This window comes from Idiotropiscis lumnitzeri, chromosome 21 (genome assembly GCF_059441095.1).
Source record: "Idiotropiscis lumnitzeri isolate Australia: NSW breed Sydney's pygmy pipehorse chromosome 21, RoL_Ilum_1.0, whole genome shotgun sequence".
Classification (NCBI taxonomy): Eukaryota; Metazoa; Chordata; class Actinopteri; order Syngnathiformes; family Syngnathidae; genus Idiotropiscis; species Idiotropiscis lumnitzeri.
The window spans coordinates 5,880,375-5,900,724 of record NC_142411.1 but is presented as its reverse complement, the minus strand read 5'-3'; the positions used below and the strand labels follow the sequence as shown (position 1 = coordinate 5,900,724).

Here is a 20,350-nt window from a genome sequence, read left to right as displayed (position 1 = left end):
AGCAATGTCATTATGATGCATAAAAGTCTTATAGGTTAGGCTTATGTTAAAATAAAATAGCGAAGTGGAGACCAAAATAACCTACAAAAAAAATAAATAAATAAATAATTCAACTGAGTGCACACGCATCGTCGCACCACACGCACGCAGACTCTTCGAAACATTTTGTCCATCCCCTGTCTTTAATTAATCGTCAAGAGAGCGTATATTTAGAACCCGTGTGTGTGGCGTGATGCGGTACCTGGGGTCTGGAAGTTGAGCGAGACCATCTGGCAGCCGGCGTTCCAGAAGATCTGAGGCATGTAATTACTGGAGTCCACTCGGCCCCCTTTGGGGTAGATACGGCTCATCTGACGCTTGTTGTAGCTGCGCTCGGGCTCAGGAACATTCCGACAAAGATGCGACACGCGCATGTAAAAAGTAAGAATGCGTGTGCATCATGCGCACCGCAGGATTATTTTTTTTGTTTCAACAGCTTGGGTCAAGCAGGAGGAAGAGAGCGTGTGTGTGGTGAGATGTGAGGCCGAGCAACAGAATGCGAAGGATACTTGACAAATTCGATGGCGTTGGTCTTCAAGTAGCCAAGGCCCACCGACTCGTTGAACGATGACATGTTGTGGTGGATGTTTTTGTCTAAAAAGGAAAAGAAGCTGTAAAATGATTTTGAAAAAGAGCAACTCATTTGAAGAGAGAAATGCAAGCTCACCCTCGGCCACATCGAAACTTTGGAACTTGACGGGTTGCGCGTAATTGACCATGGCGGAGAGGTACGGGTGGATGTTTGTGGTGGCGCCCACGTACGTGTACTGTGCGATCAGAGCCTCCTCCAAGTCCTCGGAGCCTTCGCCGCCCTGATTAAACAACACAAACTGGGTCGGACTCATGTGCTGCTGGGTCGGATGTTGGGGGCGTCGCACACTGACCTTCTTGTTGTTGTCTGGGTCGGACGCCTCGGAGATATCGGTGGCGTCGGCGGCTTCGGTCGCTTCTGACACCTCGGTGGTCTCGTCGTCAAGCACCTGGAACCCGAGGCAATGGCGCTTTATGAAGAAGCGTCACGATGGATGTGGTCGGGTAAAAGCGGGTCAATCTCACCTTTTTGATTCCGTTGCTGCGCTCCTCCGCTTTCTTGGTGTTCACAGCGTTAGGTTGAGAGTCACTGGTGGCTTCTTTGTCACTGGGCGCCTCCGACAGGCTGCTGGGCGCCTCCGAGGTCACGTCTTTATCTTCGGGCTCCTTTTCTCCTACGCAGAAATTTTGGTCACATTTTTATGAGGTACGGACACGACAAGCAAAAAACATTTTTTCCACCTATAATAGCATTCAACCGTGCCCTCGGTCGGGCTTCACGGCAAACCTGTTTTGGGGGCTTTGGTCACGTAACTTTCACGAGCCGAGCCAATTTCAGTCAACAGCAGATGGCGATATAATGCCAAAATGGCTGTGCCCTGAGAACGCCGGCGCATTAATCTGCTTAATTCTTAGTCCGCCGACACAATATTAATCAGTTTGCCAATTTTAGACTTGTGGGGGCACGACTGACATATTATTGCAAAGGAAATTTGTTCTTGAGTTTCCCTAGTACACTAAATACATCTAGAAAGTATTCTTCTAGTTTGAATGTATATATATATATATATATTAGGGCTGTCAAAATTAAAGTGAAGCGTTGCCGTTTTCTGTGTCGTCCTCGTTCTCCTCTCCCATGATGATGGCCGTGGTGTTGGTCTCTCCAGCCTCCATGTGCTTCTTGAAGGCCTCTAGTTGTTCTGTATGGTGCATAAAAAAATAAATAAAACACATTAAACCACAAAATGGCTCCTTAAATGAAGACATGTTCTCCAGGTGGTATATTTACTCTGCTCCACTTCTGGTTTCAATCGCTTGTTTTTGATGAGAATTTTTCGTTTGAGGTCATTCGGTGAAGGTAAAGGACGACCGGATTCGATCTGCAAAAGGGAATGGGCATACGTTGGAATTGTAACGAGTAGCTGAAATGGATCAGGAGCAAGGAGATGTTACCGGAAAGTTGTCCAGGGGCTGCTTTTGGAGAAAGTCACCAAAGATCTCCTCACAATACTTGGCCATTTTGTACTGTTGTGGTTTACTGGACACACAAAAGTCGGCATGCTTTCCAGATAATACAGTATTTACAGCGCCTCACTTTTTTTCCCACAATTTTTTTGACAAGCGGCAACACAACAAAATATAGAATAGGTTGCGAATACTTTTCTGGACGCATTGTAAACTGTCTAAAAAAAAACACAGTCGTGTAAATACCTGCAGTGGTTCTCAAAGGATAAAATAACTGGAAACTCTGAGGTGACAAACGCCGTGTCCTTGATGGCTTGGATCACATCCTGCCATGGAGTCAAAGGGAGATGTAATAACAGGGATTTACCACAAGAGGGTGCCCTGACGCCGTGTAAAAGTGACGATGAATCCGCTTACCTTGAACAGGATGTCGGTGCACATGGCCTTGCCATGAGTGATGATAGGCTCCTGGTCCTCTCCTTTGCCGTCCCAGCAGTCCAACTCAACGCATCTGACGCACACACACACAATAAATATCTGACTGATGAACCTGTAGCGAGGCTCCATGTATTGTAATATTCACCTGCATCCCGATAGCAGGGCCTGGCGATACATCTCCACTGACGACTTGCCGCCAAACTGCCGGCCTGTAAGGTAGGAGTTGTGGGACGAACTGATGAAGTAGTGGGCCAGCGGCTGGTCCATGTCCTGGTACAGCTCCAAGCGGTCCAGGAACACCGGCGCATTCTCGTCCGACATCAGGTAACGGCAGAAACCGTCACTGGACATGTGGCCTGGACATGAGAGGATTGAAATGCCTGACGTTTCAAAATCTGGTATTGATTTTTCATCAAGAAATCATGAAGCCACTTAATCTGCAAGAATATTGCAATTAGAAAAAGTAAATGTGCTAAAACAAATTGATATAAAAATAATATTCCGATTAACATTGAAATAATTGAATATTTAATATTTACAATTTAATAATTTTTAACTTAATTTACAGGTCATACTAAGGTAATTTTGTTTATTGATTATTTTGGTTTTAGTACTCATTTCCAATTTATACTTAAAATTTGTAGTAATTTACAGTGTAAAATTTGACCCAAAAAGAAAAGGTCAAAGTTAGAATTTTTTTTTCTAATGATGTACTTAATATTAATTATAATATTAACACAATAATTGGAATAATTTTAAGAAGTTTAATACTAATTTTGTAATTTGAGAAGAAGTAGTCAAAATAAATAAATAAATATATATATAAATAATTATTGTATAAAATATGTTTTAAAATGATATAAAATGCTTGCTCTATGAAGGTCTTATTAATTGTATGATGACTGGTTGAAGTTTCACTTGTGTACTGACAGATGGCAGCAGAGGCCCACATACTGCTTGCTTCTGGTTTCAGCTCTCCTTCTCTCTCACCTTTCTTTTTGAGCTCTTGGTCCCGTTCATATTTTTCGATGATCTGCGTTGCTCTCTTGGGATCGTAGAACGGGAAGAGGATCTCGTTGAGCCGGGGGTCCCGCTGGTTCTGGGGAGCCAGCGTCAATATGACAAAATGAAGCGATGACCAGCATACAAATTATATTAGTCTAATTAAAAAAAAAAAAAAAAAAAGAACAAGTCTGACACACAGCACACGGGGGATGATGACTCAAATGTTACGCCAAATCACAAATAGTGCTCTCTCGTGTCACGTGTGATGCGGTGGTCACGGAAACACAACACAGCCAGCGGGAAGCAACAGGACGGAAACTTCTACCCTCCCGTTGCCGTGGCAACACCCATCAGACACCGGCTAGGCTGAAGAGGTGGGGGGGTGAAGACGGTGAGGAAATGGGGTGGGCAGTGGGAGAGAGAGTGAGGGATGGCATGCAGAGGTGGCGTTGGAGGAAGTTGCCCTTGGAAGTGAAAAAGTCTCCTTAATGGAGTCCTATTGGAGATAATGAAGGCAAGGCAAACGCACACTCGCACACAGAGAGGAAATTTAACGAATAATAAAGAGCTTACTTCATTGAGAAAGCTGACTAACTGGTCTACTGTTAAATAATCACTTTTGCTCCCATTGCTGCAAAGGAATCGATTAGAAAAGAGAGAGAGAGAGAAAAAAAAAAAGTTAGGCCTCTGGAAATTGTCAGTCAGTCGTTCACGCAGCAGGCAGTCCGTTCACATTATTCGAAACAACAAGCTCTCTCTGTTCTCTTTAGCGGGGATTAATCATCCCCGGTGAAAATGTCGTTACGTAGAAGATCATTAATGCGGTCGAACTGGAGAAGCGGGTTAGAGGCTCTTTCGTTAGTGCAGCAGGCGCAGCAACAATGTTTGTCGCCATTATTTACAAGAGGATGCAGACTGAAGTTACAGAATGATTTGTGTTCCATTTTAGAGGTTCCGCTGTACGACTACAAGTTTGTCCGCAACAACGACAAGAAGTCATAAAAAGAAAGAGGATGTATTCTCACATCTTCTTGAAGAGGTCCTCCAGGTCCGTGCGAGGGCAGATCTTCTGCGTGAGCGCGTAGAAAATGTCAAAGGTGAACACGGAGGGTTCAATCTCGTCATTCTGAGGGCAAATTGACAAATATTTCCTTATTGGTTTATTTCGTTCCAGCGGCATGTTGCAGGATGCGAGAGGCCACCTTGCCGCTAGGGAGGCCCAAATCCTTCAGGGCTTGGAAGATGCCCTTCTCCGTCTTGCCTGATGCAAACGTGCGTGTAATCCTTGAGAGGGAGCGAAAAAAGAGTCAGTGGCGTAAAAAGAAGTTCTGGCATCAAGTGTCGATTGGCTCTTACCCTCTCACAGGAATCTTGGCGTTGACGTTGGTCAGAACGCACATTTTCATCCAGCTGAGACAAAAAGTTCGACACATTAGTCAACGACTCGAATGCCGGCGGGTGGCCGCCAAAAGGCACTCACTGCTTCTTTAGGCAAGTCATCGGACACACGTTGTTGGCCTTGAAGTTGTGAATCACCGACCTCAACCCTTCCGTCCATTTCTGCACACACAAAAGAGCAGCGAGCGGCGTATCATGCCCTGTCTTGCATTGGGAAACAAGCGAAATTAAAATAAAAAATAAATAAATAGATGACAACCTCAGAGCAGAACTCATCTATTGAGCCGCAACTTACAATGCTAACGGCATGTTTAGACCTGCCAACAAATTCCGATAACTTACGCAATGTCAGAGTTTATGAATTGGAAAATGTACGGAATCTCGGCGACGGGGGTAGAAAAGACTTTTATCGATAGCGGTGCCTGCGGCTCTGTTACCGCATGACTGCCGTCACGATAAAGCCTTTAAGGAACATAACACGGGCTGTTTGCGGTGGCAGGGTGTGTGTGTGTGTGTGTGAGTGTGTTGAAGTAAATAACTCTATCACGTTCGAGGACTGCGACTGCGGGCCATGTGCATGCTGGAAGGTGCCGATGGTGTCTTGTTGAGTGTGTGTGTGTGCGTGTGTGAGTAAACCTGTGGGCAAAGGGGGTGTGCGCGTGTGTGTGTGTTGATGAATAAATATCATGGGTCACCCCGTGGCGGCAAACACTACAGAGCGCAAACATCGTTGATAAAACTACAAACAGAATGTTTTAGGGCTTTTCAAAAACAACCACTGAAATTGAGAATTTCAACCCCAGAAATTTGTTGTTATTTTTGTGACAGCTGGTTGGCTGTTCGTTTCAAACTGGTTCGAGTGCTTCAGTTAATTAACATCGGTGCGGTTTAGCCTTGTTCTGGCTCGTTTACATTCTACATCCATTTTGGTCACTATCCTCTTTTTCTAAATCCATTCCAATATTAATAGAGGTCATTTTTCTTCAACAGGAAGCACATTACGCACCATCTTAAATGACTTTTTCCTGTGTCATAAAATTAGCTAGCCTGACTGTGAGCAGTTCTTCCCATAGTTATGATGTCAAAATCAACTTTTGTCTTATTACAGTTTTTTCTTGTCTTATTACAGTCTTATTACAGTTTTTTTGTCCTATTACAGTTTTTTGACTTATTACAGTCTTATTACAGTTTTTTTTGTCTTATTACAGTTCTTCCCATGGTTGTGATGCCAAAATCAACTTTTGTCTTATTACAGTCTTATTACAGTTTTTTTTTGTCTTATTAGAGTTCTTCCCATAGTTGTGATGCCAAAATCAACTTGTGTCTTATTTCAGTGTTCAGTGAGAAATAGCAGCAAGCATCATATCATGCAGTGTCGGGAAAAAAACGCTTCCAGTATTTATGCAACATAAAGTTAGCTAGCCAAACGTTTAGCATCATTGTGATGCCCCAAATGTTTTCTTATCCTGAGTTGAACAACAAAAAGCAGCAAGTATCATATTTTCTTTTGTACTTTCTTGAGTAGCAAACCTTTTTATGTGCATTCCTGACTCCGAGTACAACACATCCAGTGGATTTGTCACTTTGCATGACTGGAGAGCGATAAGTAGCGTCTGCTAAGTAAGTGTCTACGAGCTTTGTCGAATAGCTAATAAAAGCCACCACGAGAGCGCTATACTGAAAGACACAGTCTGTCATCACGGCAAACATACGGTAATGAAGCTATTTTGAGTCGGTTACACACACAAATGTTTTCCCTGCTGTCGTTTTACAGGACGGCGACAAGTGAGTGGATCATTAAAGTTGTGACGATTCATCCACAGAAGCGGCAGAGGAATTTTGATCCGTGCGCAACAGGCATTAAGGGGCATGTCTGTTGAATATATGCACTCCTCAAGACTGAAAAGGAAAAGAATACATGTTGAATCTTTTGATTTCCCACGTGTGTGATGAGGACTTGTCGAGTGAATCGCAGCCAGACTGTGTGGGAGTTCACCGTGACTAAAAGTTTTGAAAAGTGGACCGGCACAAAAAGGGGCTTTTTGTTTGTCGTTCACAGCTGGTCGATTGCGGCAAGGTTGGAACAGCAACACCTCCACAAACTGTCGATTTCTCCGCGGCCAATGTCGATACACAGCGTGTTTCCCTTACCCTGGCCGTGTCCGGGTTCTCCGCCACCATGAACATGAAATTGAGGTTGACCAGGTCGGCGCCGCTGCAAATGCAGATGATGCAGCCCTCCAAGTCCGCCTCCGTCTTCCCCGTGGCCTCAAACGACGACAGGATCTTCGGGTCCTGGTGTGGAGACAAAGAATTTCGTATGCTAGATGAGGACAAATTGGAAGACTTCAATCTCAAGGATGAATTTAATGCCACCACAGAAGGAGTGGAAATTGTGTGCAAATGTGTGTATGTTTAGGCTGCAAGCAAAGCACCCAGCAACAGGCAGAGCGAGGCCAGCAGAAGTGCACAATAAGCGCCGTTCGTCTCCCGCGTGGCTCATTGCATTATGTGCGCTTGTGTAAGTAACAACGTTAGCCTCGCAGGAGAAGCCCTCTCATCACCACTTTGTGCGTGTGCGCCAGCCTCACACGGCACAGCAGCAACACAACACACAAGACGAGCCACTGTCTGACCATAGCATCTTGATACGAGGCCTTACGTGCACGCACGCGTACACACACACACGCCGCGGGATCAAACAAGCGCACGTCTGCTCACTGTCAACAGTGCGGACGGAGCGAGCTGCTAATGGCCACGGAAGCCACCTCGCACCTGTGTCGCCCAGCAGGCTGATGACGGGCGACTTGACGGCTTGCATCTTGATTCTACGGGCTAAAGCAGGTGTGGGAAAACTACGGCCCGGGGGCCACATGCGGCCCGTTAAACGTTTTAATCCGGCCCGCCCAAATTTGAAAAAAATTCAATGAAATAACCTTGTTAATGATTTATTTTCTAAATACTGTGGAGTGTCAAAGACATATTTTGTAGTGATGCTTTTGTTCACTTTTATTTGAAATTAAATGTATTTTTTTTCTCCGATGAGGTGAGGTTACTGAAATACTTCATCCATCTGCCAATGGCAGTGAGAGAGTTATGGTCTACATGTGGTGGCTCATTTATCAAAATACAAATCCAATTATTGATTATTACACACAACACACTTATCGTTCCATCCTATACCCGGTACTACGTTTTAAACATCTCCCTTCATAATATTGAAATAAAAAAAAAGAAAGCTGCTTTCTAACATGACAAATTGACGTAATATCACGAGGTCATATTGTGGCATAACGACTTACGTGAGAAGGACAGAGTGTCTTCTCAGTGTCAGCTTTTGATCCGAACGTGCAAAACTCCTTACCCCGGTGCATCAAAAGCAAAAAAAAAAAAAAAAAAAAAAAAGGAACAGCTCCAGACATAAAAGAATGGCAGTCGTATTCAGTTTTTTCTCACCTTGGGGACGGCGCCAACACGAATACTGTTGATGAGGGAGCACTCCAGCACCTGGCCCTCCTGGAGGGGAGATGAGGAAGCGTAATGGCAATTAGCGACACACGTGTTGGTCTTAAATATTCACCTGACAGGAGCGATGTGACTGAGGGTCACATTAACTCAAATACGGCTGACATCTTCAGCAAAATAACGCTCATCAAAGCTACATAAGAGCTCATTTGGGGGTTTTAGAAAGATAGTCACTTGAGTGAGTACCTTTCCTTCACTTTTCCAGGTGATGAAGAAGCCGTACTCATCCACTTTTACTTGACAATTGGGCTCAAAGATGTACGGGTCCTGAAGAGAGGAAAAAAAAAAAAGTTAGTCAATCAATTAATGTTTAGGTTTAAAGTAAAATAAAAAAAACAAGTAAAAAAAAGCTTCCTCAAAAGTTGTAGGGCATGAAATAAAACAATTACTAAATTGCAAAAAAAAAAAAAAAGTCAGACAGATAATAAAATTAGTCATGGATCGTATTTTCCGGACTATAAGCCGCTACTTTTTTTCCCAAGATTTTGAAGCATGCGGCTAACATAACGGTGCGGCTTTTTTGCGGATTTTATTTCTCCACTAGGGGCGCTCTATAGTTCAGAAAATGTGCTAAATAAAGCTTGATTTTTTTTATTCATTAATTTTAAAATAAAAATAAAACTACTTAGGCAAGTTACAAAGAAACACGCATAAAAACTCAAAAGTTTTGCAGTTTAAATTAAAACAATCGTAAAGCCCCCCCCAATAAGTTGCACAGTAAAAATAAAACAACCTTAGCGTTCATATATCACACCTGGATTCTGCTTCACCATTTGATGAAAAAGGAGACCAACAGAATCGTGTGATAGAAACATTAAAAGCTTGAGCGACTTAAATGTCAAAAGCGCAGCCTTACACCCGCGTTGGTCTGACGTCGTAAAAATGGAAAAAAAAAAAAGATGGCCGACCGTTAAAAGCTAACCTATGGCTGCGTGACAAGCTAAAAGCTTTTATGGCATGTCTTGCTGCGGCCTAGTCTCGCATTTTCATTGATCGGACTCAAAACATGATCAATAAGATGGTTTTATGTGGTCGTCATTATGCGGAGGTTCTATAAACATCCGTCACAGTGCCGGGGAAGCCTCTTGACTGTTCGCTTGACTGATTACCGAGGACGCAGTTGACCTTCCTGCCGGTCCATTCATCAGCCGTAAGCCGACTCGGAAATCAATCTGGAATGCGAAGTTTCTTTTTAAAATGATGCAGTGTTCCCTTCGAAGTTCACTGCTATTTTTGGGGAGGGGTCAAAAGCAGTTGTTGCAGCTGTTTTTGAGTGTGTGACACACTTTGACTTTTTGCATTGCAAATTGGACACATCCTCCAAAACAAAAAGGATTCGTGCCAAATATGGGCTTATCGTATTTTTATGTTATGACATATTTGTTTAAGAAAAAAAAAAAAAGCGGTCGCCATCCTATCGTTGCTTAATGAGCACAAACAAAGCACGGAGGTTGTAGAGCACGCCTCCTTTCTGCTGGGGTGGGTGTGTGTGTGTGTGTGGGGGGGGTGTGTGTGTGTGTGTGTGTGTAATGAGGCAGTTAGAAGTGAAGGATGATAATAAGAAGCAGCAAACGGTGGCAGGCGTATTGACATAACGGCGACAGCTGGCAACAAAGGCTAAATGTCTGCGATATTTTATTGGGCATTTATGTTTTAATTAAATGCAGCCATTCAAAGGGGATTCATTCTGGAGGTTTGTTTTTCATGTTCTGTTGCTACACTCACGCCCAATGACGGACTACGCCGAGCTAAAAAACAACCCCCCCCAAAAAAATCTGGTATTTGGTAGATGAGCAAAGGGTGGCGGATCTGCAAAAGGGAGAGCAGTGCCACTGTGGGAGTGGTCACAGCCGACCTCAATCATGGCCCGTCAGATTAGTCCTTTTTAACTTGAGAATTTTTTTTTTTTTTTACCTCATCAAACTTGTCAAAGGGGGCGCCCTCCTGCATGAATTCGGGTACATGCTTCTGCCAGTTGAACTCGTACGACTTTGTCATGGCTGCTCACGGACCTGCGACAGGGAGTCACAGAAGCAAAAAAATATGAGTTAAATATAGCCAAAATGAAGTTGACGGTGGACGCAGAAACATCATTCCACTTCTTTTGGGTTGATTAGCAAACCTATAAAATGCTAATGAGCCAGCGTGGCGTTGAGTAATGACATGTACAAAAGAAGCCTTTTATCACTCGACATGAGGAGGATGAGGATTGATTTAGGGGCTGTCTCATGCAACACACACTCACACACACACGCGCACACACACGGCACTTGTGCAGCCACGCGCCGCCTCAGGAAAGAGGGAGGGGGCGCTCCGTCAGGAAAGCGTTATCTTGTCAATGACACCACCCCAAATATAGTCTCTCCTTTACGTCACTCGCAAATATGTCAGACTAGTGACACGCTATCTATAGACTTGTCATGACACCTTCACGGGAGTCATACAGTTAATTTTTTAATTAATTTACTTTTTTGGGGGATAAAAAAAGAAAAGAAAAAGAATCAAGGGTGCCTAGATACAAATTGTATTTGTTACTTCAAATCGTTTTTTCCTACTGAAGTGAATGGAAATGCAAGAATGCATTCCAACCACCTAAAATCACCCAAATTTGATTTTTTTTAAGTAAATGACAACCGCATACTCATACCTTCCAAATTCACGAATTATACGTGACATAATTAAAAAAGTTTTTTTTTTAATTTGAGTTTTTGCAAAAAATATTTTTTTTTACCCCATTATCCTATTTTTTTGGCCTTATTTTTAGCATTTGTCCGACCCAAGCTACCAATCATACCATCACGTCATAAACTGTGACTCGGACAAGTCACATTTGTCTTCATTTCCCCGCTTCTATGGTTAAAATTAATAAAGAAATAAATGAAAGAAATTCTCCCCGGCACGTTGGCTTTCTGCACTGCTTTTACACTTTGACGATCTGTCTGACTAACCTTGTTAATGCCCTTTTCCCTTGGCAGCCTGACACAATATTGCAGTTCACGCTGTGAAATGCGGCGCGATTAACAGCCTTGAACATTTATTGACTCGACTTGAGCCACGTATTTCTTTATTTTATGACTTGATTTCAAAACGGAGACGCTCCTTCAAGGCCTTCAGCTCACGCGGTCGAGCATGAAACGTCACCGCGCAGTACCGAATGTGAGCTCTGCAGAGAGGTTTTATGCCCAGAAGGAACCATTTTGCTCCCAGGGATGAATGTCGACAGGTGAGATGACCGTTGGTGGGAAGTAAAAATGGCATAAATATTTTGTTCCTGTAGTGCAGGGGTGTGCAAACTTTTTGATTGGCGGGCCACAATGGGTTCTAAAATTTGACAGAGGGGCCGGACCGGGAGCAGACGGAGGGAGTGTTTCATTTAATTTTAAATGAAAATGAACAAAAGCATGACAACAAAATATCAGTCTTTGACACACCACAGTGTTTAGAAAATGAAACATTAACAAGGTTTAGTCATTTATTTTTTTCAAGTTTCGGTGGGCCAGATTAAAATGGGCCGCATGTGGCCCCTGGGCCATAGTTTGCCCACACCTGCTATAGTGGTAACTTGACTTGAACTTTAGTTTTTTTTATTTTTACTTCAAGTAAATCAGAACAACTCTTTGCCAGTCTACATTTGCCACCTCTGGAGATGGCTACAACAGAAAGAAGGAATGGGGGAAAACCCACGGAGGGAGAGGTTAGTAAGAATGGCACATGCAGGGAAAATGAGCACCGACGAGTGAGTGACAAGAGGTGAGATGCTACAAAACAAAAATAAAAAAATTGGGCCCGGTTGGGAGAGAGACGATGAGGGAAACAGCTGTATGTGACAGAGAGTGGAGAGAGGCCAAATGGGGGGGGGATGTTTGACACATCGGTGGAAACATTCGCAAGGAGCTGTCGCCAAGACACTTGCATGACAAGAGCAGATGAAGCATCTTTTGATATCAAGATACGGCGACGGTTAACTCATTCTCTGCCGTCGACGTTTCTATCGTCACCCGGAATTCGCCATTTGTAAACCACCGTAATGACTTACATAATTTTATGCTGAATATTTTACACTCAAATATTACCCTGTTTACTGAGACCAAATATTGTATTTTTAGAGTAAAATGTATTCTATGAAATTTCCATACACGCATACACATTTACACACATATATAATTAAATTACCATTTAATTAATTCTATCCAATCGTATACATCTATTCTACATCTATTATACGTCTATTATACATTTATTATACATACATACACACACTTGGCCCGATCATTGCAGCCGTCGACCGCAAAGTACACAAAAATGGGCCGAGTCCATCTAACCCGGCGTTCTACCATCTGTGGTGTCATACCAGGAGACCGTGATCACAGATGCACGCGGCGTGTCAGGGGGAATGAAAACATAGATGCTCACTTCCACTGCTGATTAACGACCAAGACCGGGCAGGGAGCCAGGACAGCAACCCAGAAAATGAGTTAATGTCAGTGCACTTGGCCAATAGGATGGATTAGCTTAAAATGGTAGGAAAGTACATTATCGGACTTTTAGAGTTATAAGCCCAAACAGTTAAGGACATTATTCAACTTTATGACTTAATGGGTAAAAAAAATATAATTTAATGATGTCTTTTAATCATACGTATATTCTCCAACTCTTCAAGGTGTGATTATCTCACAATATGTTTGTTTCAAAGTCAACATGCTATCAGTATGTTAAGCAATGACAAAAACTAAACTAACTTTAAAAAAAAAAAAAAGGAGGTTTTCAAATATATATATTATTTTTCCAGAGGGTGCTATTGAGCCATTTGGAGGGGCAAAGTCTGTCACCCTCTTCCAAATGTATTTTTTCCCCACAATAAACAGTAAATTTATGAGCATGGGGAAGCCCTCAAAATGGCGATTTATGATGCCGACAGACAACAGTAAATCCAGTTATCTTTTGGACAGCTCCAGTCACTATTCCACAATTGAACAGATGGTCTTCCCCCATCCAGAATTCAATTGAATAACATCTGATTAAATCTGACAAATAATCCCAAATCAGATTGTAGACGGATCCTAATTTAGCCTAATTGGGTTGCGCCGTCCTGTCGGATGCTCGGCTATATTTTCTCAGAGGGATGACGCGTGTCCAATAACAGCTCCGGGTTCCGGTCGTGTGCACGTGAGGCACCGAGGTGGGAGCGAGTAAAGTCCGAGCACCCCATGTCCAACCCCTGACAAGGAGATAATTACAAGAGATAGAGAACACCCAGCGGTCCCACACCTCATAAACTAAAATGAGGCTACATCCGTCAGGCGGTGGAAAGGTTGACTGAGGACGGGTTCAACTCACATTAGATGTTCAGGACAAGTGGCATTAATACTGTATGCAACACTCTACATGCGGCACTTATTTATTATTATTAGACAGCAACTTAAAAAAAATAATTTTTACCTTTACTAAAATGACAATTTTTAATAGCTGTAGAATTAAAAAAAAAAAAAAAAAAAAAAAAAAAGGCAGTCTGCCATAATAGTGGGCGTGTACGTAATTTACTTCATTAGATATTCACATGAGCTTCGGGTTGCCTTGAGTCATTTACGTATGCGTACAGATCACTAAACATCATTTAGTTGGTCTTAACTAGTTTACAGTAAAAAGAAGCAGCTCATTTTGCTGTTTTTTATGAGACTCATTTGTAAAAACAAAACGTAACAAAAAAATGGGGTAGCGTTTTATATATATATATATATATATATATATATATATATATATATATATATATATATATATATATATAATCAATCATCACTTGAACCAGCTGCCAGCATGATGAGAGACAAGTCTCATGAAATTCTTTCTCTCAGAGTTCATGTTTGGCTTGACTGTGCAGCATTTATCACCCACACATGTCCTACATTTAGGTCGAAGAAAATGTCTTTAATCCAATAAGAGCTTTTATGACTGTAATATAGCCTGTGAACTCTGAGCAAACAGAAAATACGACAGCGACATCAATGGCACACGTTTTTTTTTTTCTCTTGAGCAGCCTGAACAAGGATGGAGATCCTTCACTGGTCCTGTGACACAATGCTGAGTATCAAAAGTGACGCATTTCATTTTCTTACGAGTATCATCGAAGGTGAATGACTTGTCCTTAGTGCTTTTTTTTCCTTTTGTGCTGCCGGCGTTTATAGCATCATGTTTGCTTTCGTAGATATACCCGTTTCCGTGTGACTATACGTCGACGTATATGTCAGTGTTTAATGTGGCTTGTGTCAATGTGTGCCTTTTTTTTTTTTTCAGCCCACTCGTTGTGGTCTCTTTGCTAAAGGAGTGACTGATGGTGTGTGTTTACTCAACATTTAAAAAAGAAATTGAGGAAAACAAAAAAAGCTATAACAATTTTTTTGTTACCATTAATAGCAACGCAAACGTAATAAGCTCTAATGTGATGTTTAGGATTCGACTACGGCGCATATATTCAATAAAAGTCTTTATTAAATTAGCTAACAATGTTTAAATTATTCTTTGTTGACAATTGCAACCTGCTTGCCAGTAGACATGATTTTTTTTTTTTTTTTTTTTTTTTTGCGTAAAATGGCGCCAAAATTTGGACACTCACTGTATTTTCATTTACATACATTTATAAATTAAAACAGGTCAATTTGTCCCACAAAAAAAGTGCTTAAAAACTCCATTTTCTTAACATCAACCAAACATTTTTAATGGTTTAAAGGAAGAATTCCGTGACGCCTGGGAGGCCTCCCTTTTGTTTCTTTTTGCCTTTTATAGTTCAGCGTCACTCACTGGTCGTCAGGTTACATCATTCATTTGGTCTTCTAAAGAGTACCAATGTGTGAACTGATGAGCTCCGATGTTACCTCAAATATCAATAATTTGCCGGCTTAGCCATATTCATATACAGCCGCGGGGACTATGTGCAGTAATCATTCCCGCTGTTTGATGCAAATTAGTTGGTGAAACACATCCATACAAACACGCGCACACACACACAAGGATTGGCATGGCCCAAAAAGTTCTATATATAGTCATTACTATCCGCACGCTGCCAAATTGAGTTATACAAAGAATTTAACACGTGGCTTAATGGACGAAGCGTCTCCCTAATAAATGATGGCCTGAAGCTTTTACTGAATAGAGGATCCTCGACTGAATGTGTGAGTCTGCGACTGTGTGTCTGCTGAGCTGAAGGCAATAACAGCAGTGAAAGAACGTTATTGAGGAGGGGGGGGGGGGTGAATGGCTTAGAAGGAGGTTGACTAAGGTCTGTCCTCAGGTTATTTGGAAGCTTGTTGAATGTAACCGAGCGTGGGAGTGGAAGGCTGGTTCAATTACATGCATTTTATGAATATATTCATAATTACTCGATATTGCATGCTGACCAAGAACAAAGTTCACAGCGGCAGTGCTAAAAGTATTTTTGCAGGATACTTTCAAAATGACAGAGCTACAAAGAGGTGCATGTGACTTCGCAGGCTGTTAGATCATCTCTGCTCACGTTCTCCCCCCCTAATTTCTCATTTTCCACCCGATCTATCAATCATTTAGTGCTGGTTTTGTCTACTAGGCAAAGAATGCATATCAGAGGAGAGTCGATGATAACGTGAAATGAAGCGAGGAAGAGGACAAACCGGGCCAGGAGAATTGAACCATTTCTTCTGTATGTCTGTTGGCGCAAACTATCAGTTGTTAGAAAACGGCAGTTGTTTGTTTGCATTCAAACTCAGCTTGTTGCGCCAATGTACTAGATCTAGGTATTAGGAAAGTGTGAGTGATTTTTTAATTTTTTTTTTTTAAAAGAAGAGCGTCACAATGGTGATCTATTTTTAGAATACAGTTCTATGTCTATTTTTAATTTTATTGCATACATTATTGCCTTTATTAAGAATGTTTTGCGTGCAAGGGAACAAAAGGAAATTAATCATGTTAACTAAAGTGAAAATCCTCACAAAGTGGACATTTGCCTCCAAAATGCATGTTTGTCTCAGCCTGCACCGGCGCACGGTGAACTCACACAGATGGCCTAATATTCATACAATAATCTTCCCTGCTGGCATGTGAGGACACTACAATCTAAAGCGACAGGCTTAAATCTAATCTGAGCACAGATGCATTTGTGTCCGACTTGAAGGTGACAAAGGTGGCGCGGAAGGGGGAGGGGGAGGGGGGTGACAACCTGGCAGCGTCGGAATTCTTTGGACAAAATACATTAGGTAACTGAACTGGCCTTTGCCTGGAGAGTGAAAACATCACATTATGCCCAAATTACTGCGTTACATCACACGCTGTCCACTGCTCTGATGGTCTCAGTGATAGCAGATTAGGAGGTCAGAAGTTCCGTTTGTCCAACAACACAGTTGAGTTGGGATCTCCTGGAGCACCTTTGCCCAAACATGGTCAGAAATATTCAAAGTACACATTAAGGACACCCCTCTCTTAAACACACACACACACACGCGTACACACACCGACTAAAGGGTAGCAGTCTGCACTTCGTTTTCTAAGGTTTGCAGGTTGGCTTTCGATAAACTTTTATTTTATTGCTCGGTGAAGTTGTTGACGAGGTGGACAAAAATAAGGGATTTCTCCTATTGCCCAAATAAGTATGCATTAATAGAGAATGTGCGCACCCCGGGTGAGCTACTGGTGAGGCAGCCAGGAGCTGTGGAAAATAGAACATGTCCATATAGAGTGGAGCTGGAGGAGGAACGGCTCCAAGGTCCAGGGGTTACATGCTTCCCCAGAATGTGAGCTTTCCTCTGGCTCAGAGCTAAACCGACTGCGAGAAGTCCTGAGGCCATCTGCAAGGACACAAGCCCAACTGTCCCTGGCTGCACCTCGAAAGTCCTCTCTCATTCTGGCAGCACAATCGAAAAAGACGCAACTTGGGAGACGAAAAGGTTGCGTCACCCGCGAGGGACACACTCCCAACGGGCCGAGCGGCTAATAGCCTCCGAGGGACCAAATGATGTGGGAAATAAATTCAAGGCAATAAACGCTCCAACAACACGGGCCCAACCTCCATAATTGAAATCTCTCCTTTTCGAGTGACGTGACCTCTCATGACCTCGGCAGCATACAGACCTGATTAAGGTTGATGCATTAACAAACCATCCATCCATTTTCTATCGTACTTGTCTGAAGGCGTAGAACCTGGACTGGGTGCCAGTCAATCGCGGGCCAAATTCCACATTAGCGTAACAAGATTAATTCCGTCTTCTTAGAAGCCATGCTGTTCAATGGTCTTTGCATACAACAGAATCCGAAACCGAACTGAATGCATTATTTTATTCTGCATATCTTAACAACCAAAGACAAGAATATCTTGTCAAGACTTTTTTTTTTTTAAAATGAACTGCGGTTAGATAGTGAACTCAGATGTTCAAGACAAGAGAACTACTGATGTTTGATGAATGCTGGCATGCAAATCAAAACAGCAGCAATGAAGACATTACTTCCTGGCAAAAGCAACTTCCACGGAGCGTAAATTGAATTGTCCCTATGAATAAAGCAGACCCTTGAGCATGAAAGCGAATGTATATCACAGGAAGACTCTCGTGACAAGTGTTTCCCAGGCAGAGAAGGAGGCAAACCTGGCACAACTGGTCGCCATAGCAATCCACTCACGGCCTTCAGTTTGCCTGCTTGCAGCGGCGACATCACGCAGTCGCGCATGCACTCTCTCAACTCAATAACAAGTACACAGACAAACATTCCAGCCTGTGATCTGGACCCCAGTGCGTATTTACACTAACAGGGGACGGGAGAAACTTACAAAGGCCACCCGGCCTGAACACTCCCTTGGGCCTTGACACAAATTGCTTGACCCATCATTAGACACACACTTAGTTATGTTTCCATCCCCACCCGTGCAGGAAACACTTGGGTTGTTTGCGATGCTAAGTGAAAGTAGTCTATTTGAATCATTGCCTGCACCTACCTCAGTATGACACCCATTATTTTAGTTGAAATATTTCATTGCTGTATCGTATTCCCTATTGGAGTGAAAGCGAACAAAAGCATTACAACAAGATATCTGTCTTTGAAAAAACCACAGTATTTAGAAAATAAAACATTAACAAGGTTTATTCATTTCATTTTTTTCCAAGTTGGGTGGGCCGGATTGAAATGTTTAATGGGCCGCATGTGGCCCCCGAGCCGTAGTTTGCGCACGCCTGCTCTAATATAACAAAAGTACAAGTGCTGGCTGAAGAACGGCCTCAAATGCTAAGGTCAGTAAAACGCCAAGCGCACTCCTGTAGATGTGAAAAGACGGACCATGTAGCAATCGATCGAGAACCGCTCGCCAAAGAAAACGTCCCACGAGCATTTCTGTCAACAGTGAGCCCGCAAACAGTAAACATGTCCGCAATCCTCTTCCTCACTCATCCTATAAGAAATCACAAACACCTGAAGAGGTCTTACAGACCAAACTTCAAAAACTCTTCTTGTAATTTAAAAAAAAAATCACAAAATGAATTCAAATGTTCCGTTCCGCCTGCGATGCCATGCAACGTGATTGGCCGAAAGAGTCGGGAGGTGGGGCTCCGAGCAACTCAAGAGGACAGGGAGAGTGAGAGCGAGCGAGCTTGCGTTTGGTGATTTACGAACAGGCTTAGCACTAATAAAAAAAGAAGAAAAAAAAAATCTTTTGGTACTTACCGAGCGAGGTGCGGCAGCAAAATGAGGGGAGGGGTGAGGGGGAAACCGCAAAGAACACGAGGCCACTCTGAAAGCAAGAAAAGAGAGAGAGAGAAAAAAAGGGGGTCATTGAGACAGCGAGAAGAAAATTAAATCTTACTTGAGTGTAATCACGCTGCTGACCTTATTATTCAGTCTCATGGTGTACACTTACAGTAATATTAAGGGTGCCTAGAGGGGGTTGCATGGGCACACACACGCACCCCCACACGCACACACGTGCTGAGGAACAATGGTGATTACTGTTTACAAATTACTGTTACTTCTCTGCATTTGTTTCTCGTGCGACATTACAAAGGAAGTAGCAATTAGTGAGCTTTTAAAGAAGACATCTTCAAGAGGCTTTGAGTCCATTCTGAAGAAGAGATCGGACTCAATAATTCCACGGCTTTTCCCAAGCGGGACAGGAAGTGCTTGTGGTCGTGCGGTTGCTTGGTACAAAGATAAACGGATAAGCAGAGGCAGCAAAGAGCACAGCACCAGAACGAAAGGACTGTGTTTCAGGACTAGCCCAGTTCATAAATGATGTTATTTATGCAATGTCCCGTCTTTCCCACGTCTTAACAGTCCAGCAATATCCAAGAGGTTGTATGTATTATATCATATATGTTTATATTAGGGCTGTCATAAATAAAAGGGTTAACTCAATCTATTTTTTTTAACTGAGATCATTTAATTCAGTTAACTCACTTTGATTCACTTCAAAAATAATTTGCATGCTTTGCCAACGTGTTCAAGTTACCACCGGGCCGTGCAAACCGACACTGGTGGAGTGTGGCGCTTGTGGGCAGTTTTGAGAAATGTTTCGGAGAAAAATGCGTGTAAAGATGTCTCCATTTAGAGCGTATTTGAGAATCAAAGAAAGCTATTAGAACGTTAAATTAAATATACTTCATATTTGGTGATTTTGCATTAATTACAAGATATTATTTAAGTAAATATCGGTTGCAAGCGTCGTAAAAAATAGTAGTTGAAAAATGTGATTAATCGCAATTAATCATGGAATTTTTTGTGATTAATTCGTTCAAAAATTAATCACTTGACAGCACTAGTTCATATACATAGCGGTCATTGCATTACAACACTCGAGGAATAATTAATTTACTAAAAACATATTAAAAACATTTTTTTTTTCATTAATCGGAACAAATTAATGGCCTTTCCTTTCATTTCAATGGGGAATGATGATTTCGGATGGAATTGTTTTGAATTGGGTGAGCAGTCAAGAAACAAATTCAAC

The 20,350-nt window shown here is 42.4% G+C and overlaps 1 protein-coding gene across 5 annotated transcripts in view; it reads right to left on the bottom strand.

The window, feature by feature from the left end:
* Positions 1-20,350, bottom strand: part of plcb4b (phospholipase C, beta 4b) — a 36,345-nt gene that overhangs the window by 7,665 nt on the left and 8,330 nt on the right. For 4 of the 5 annotated variants that reach the window (XM_088286350.1, XM_088286354.1, XM_088286351.1 and 1 more), the window contains exons 3-24: positions 19,072-19,138; positions 10,315-10,412; positions 8,587-8,667; positions 8,332-8,391; positions 7,027-7,170; positions 4,958-5,037; positions 4,834-4,887; positions 4,680-4,761; positions 4,503-4,603; positions 4,051-4,108; positions 3,463-3,571; positions 2,618-2,828; positions 2,452-2,545; positions 2,281-2,360; positions 2,023-2,107; positions 1,859-1,949; positions 1,674-1,769; positions 1,096-1,244; positions 924-1,019; positions 707-851; positions 549-633; positions 242-366 (exon numbers count right to left, since the gene is read on the bottom strand). In XM_088286350.1, the coding sequence (XP_088142476.1) occupies positions 242-366; positions 549-633; positions 707-851; positions 924-1,019; positions 1,096-1,244; positions 1,674-1,769; positions 1,859-1,949; positions 2,023-2,107; positions 2,281-2,360; positions 2,452-2,545; positions 2,618-2,828; positions 3,463-3,571; positions 4,051-4,108; positions 4,503-4,603; positions 4,680-4,761; positions 4,834-4,887; positions 4,958-5,037; positions 7,027-7,170; positions 8,332-8,391; positions 8,587-8,667; positions 10,315-10,398 (2,110 nt within the window). In that variant the 5' untranslated portion in view covers positions 10,399-10,412; positions 19,072-19,138. The remainder of the gene's footprint in view (positions 1-241; positions 367-548; positions 634-706; positions 852-923; positions 1,020-1,095; positions 1,245-1,673; positions 1,770-1,858; positions 1,950-2,022; positions 2,108-2,280; positions 2,361-2,451; positions 2,546-2,617; positions 2,829-3,462; positions 3,572-4,050; positions 4,109-4,502; positions 4,604-4,679; positions 4,762-4,833; positions 4,888-4,957; positions 5,038-7,026; positions 7,171-8,331; positions 8,392-8,586; positions 8,668-10,314; positions 10,413-19,071; positions 19,139-20,350) is intronic. The other variant, XM_088286353.1, reaches the window with a different exon arrangement.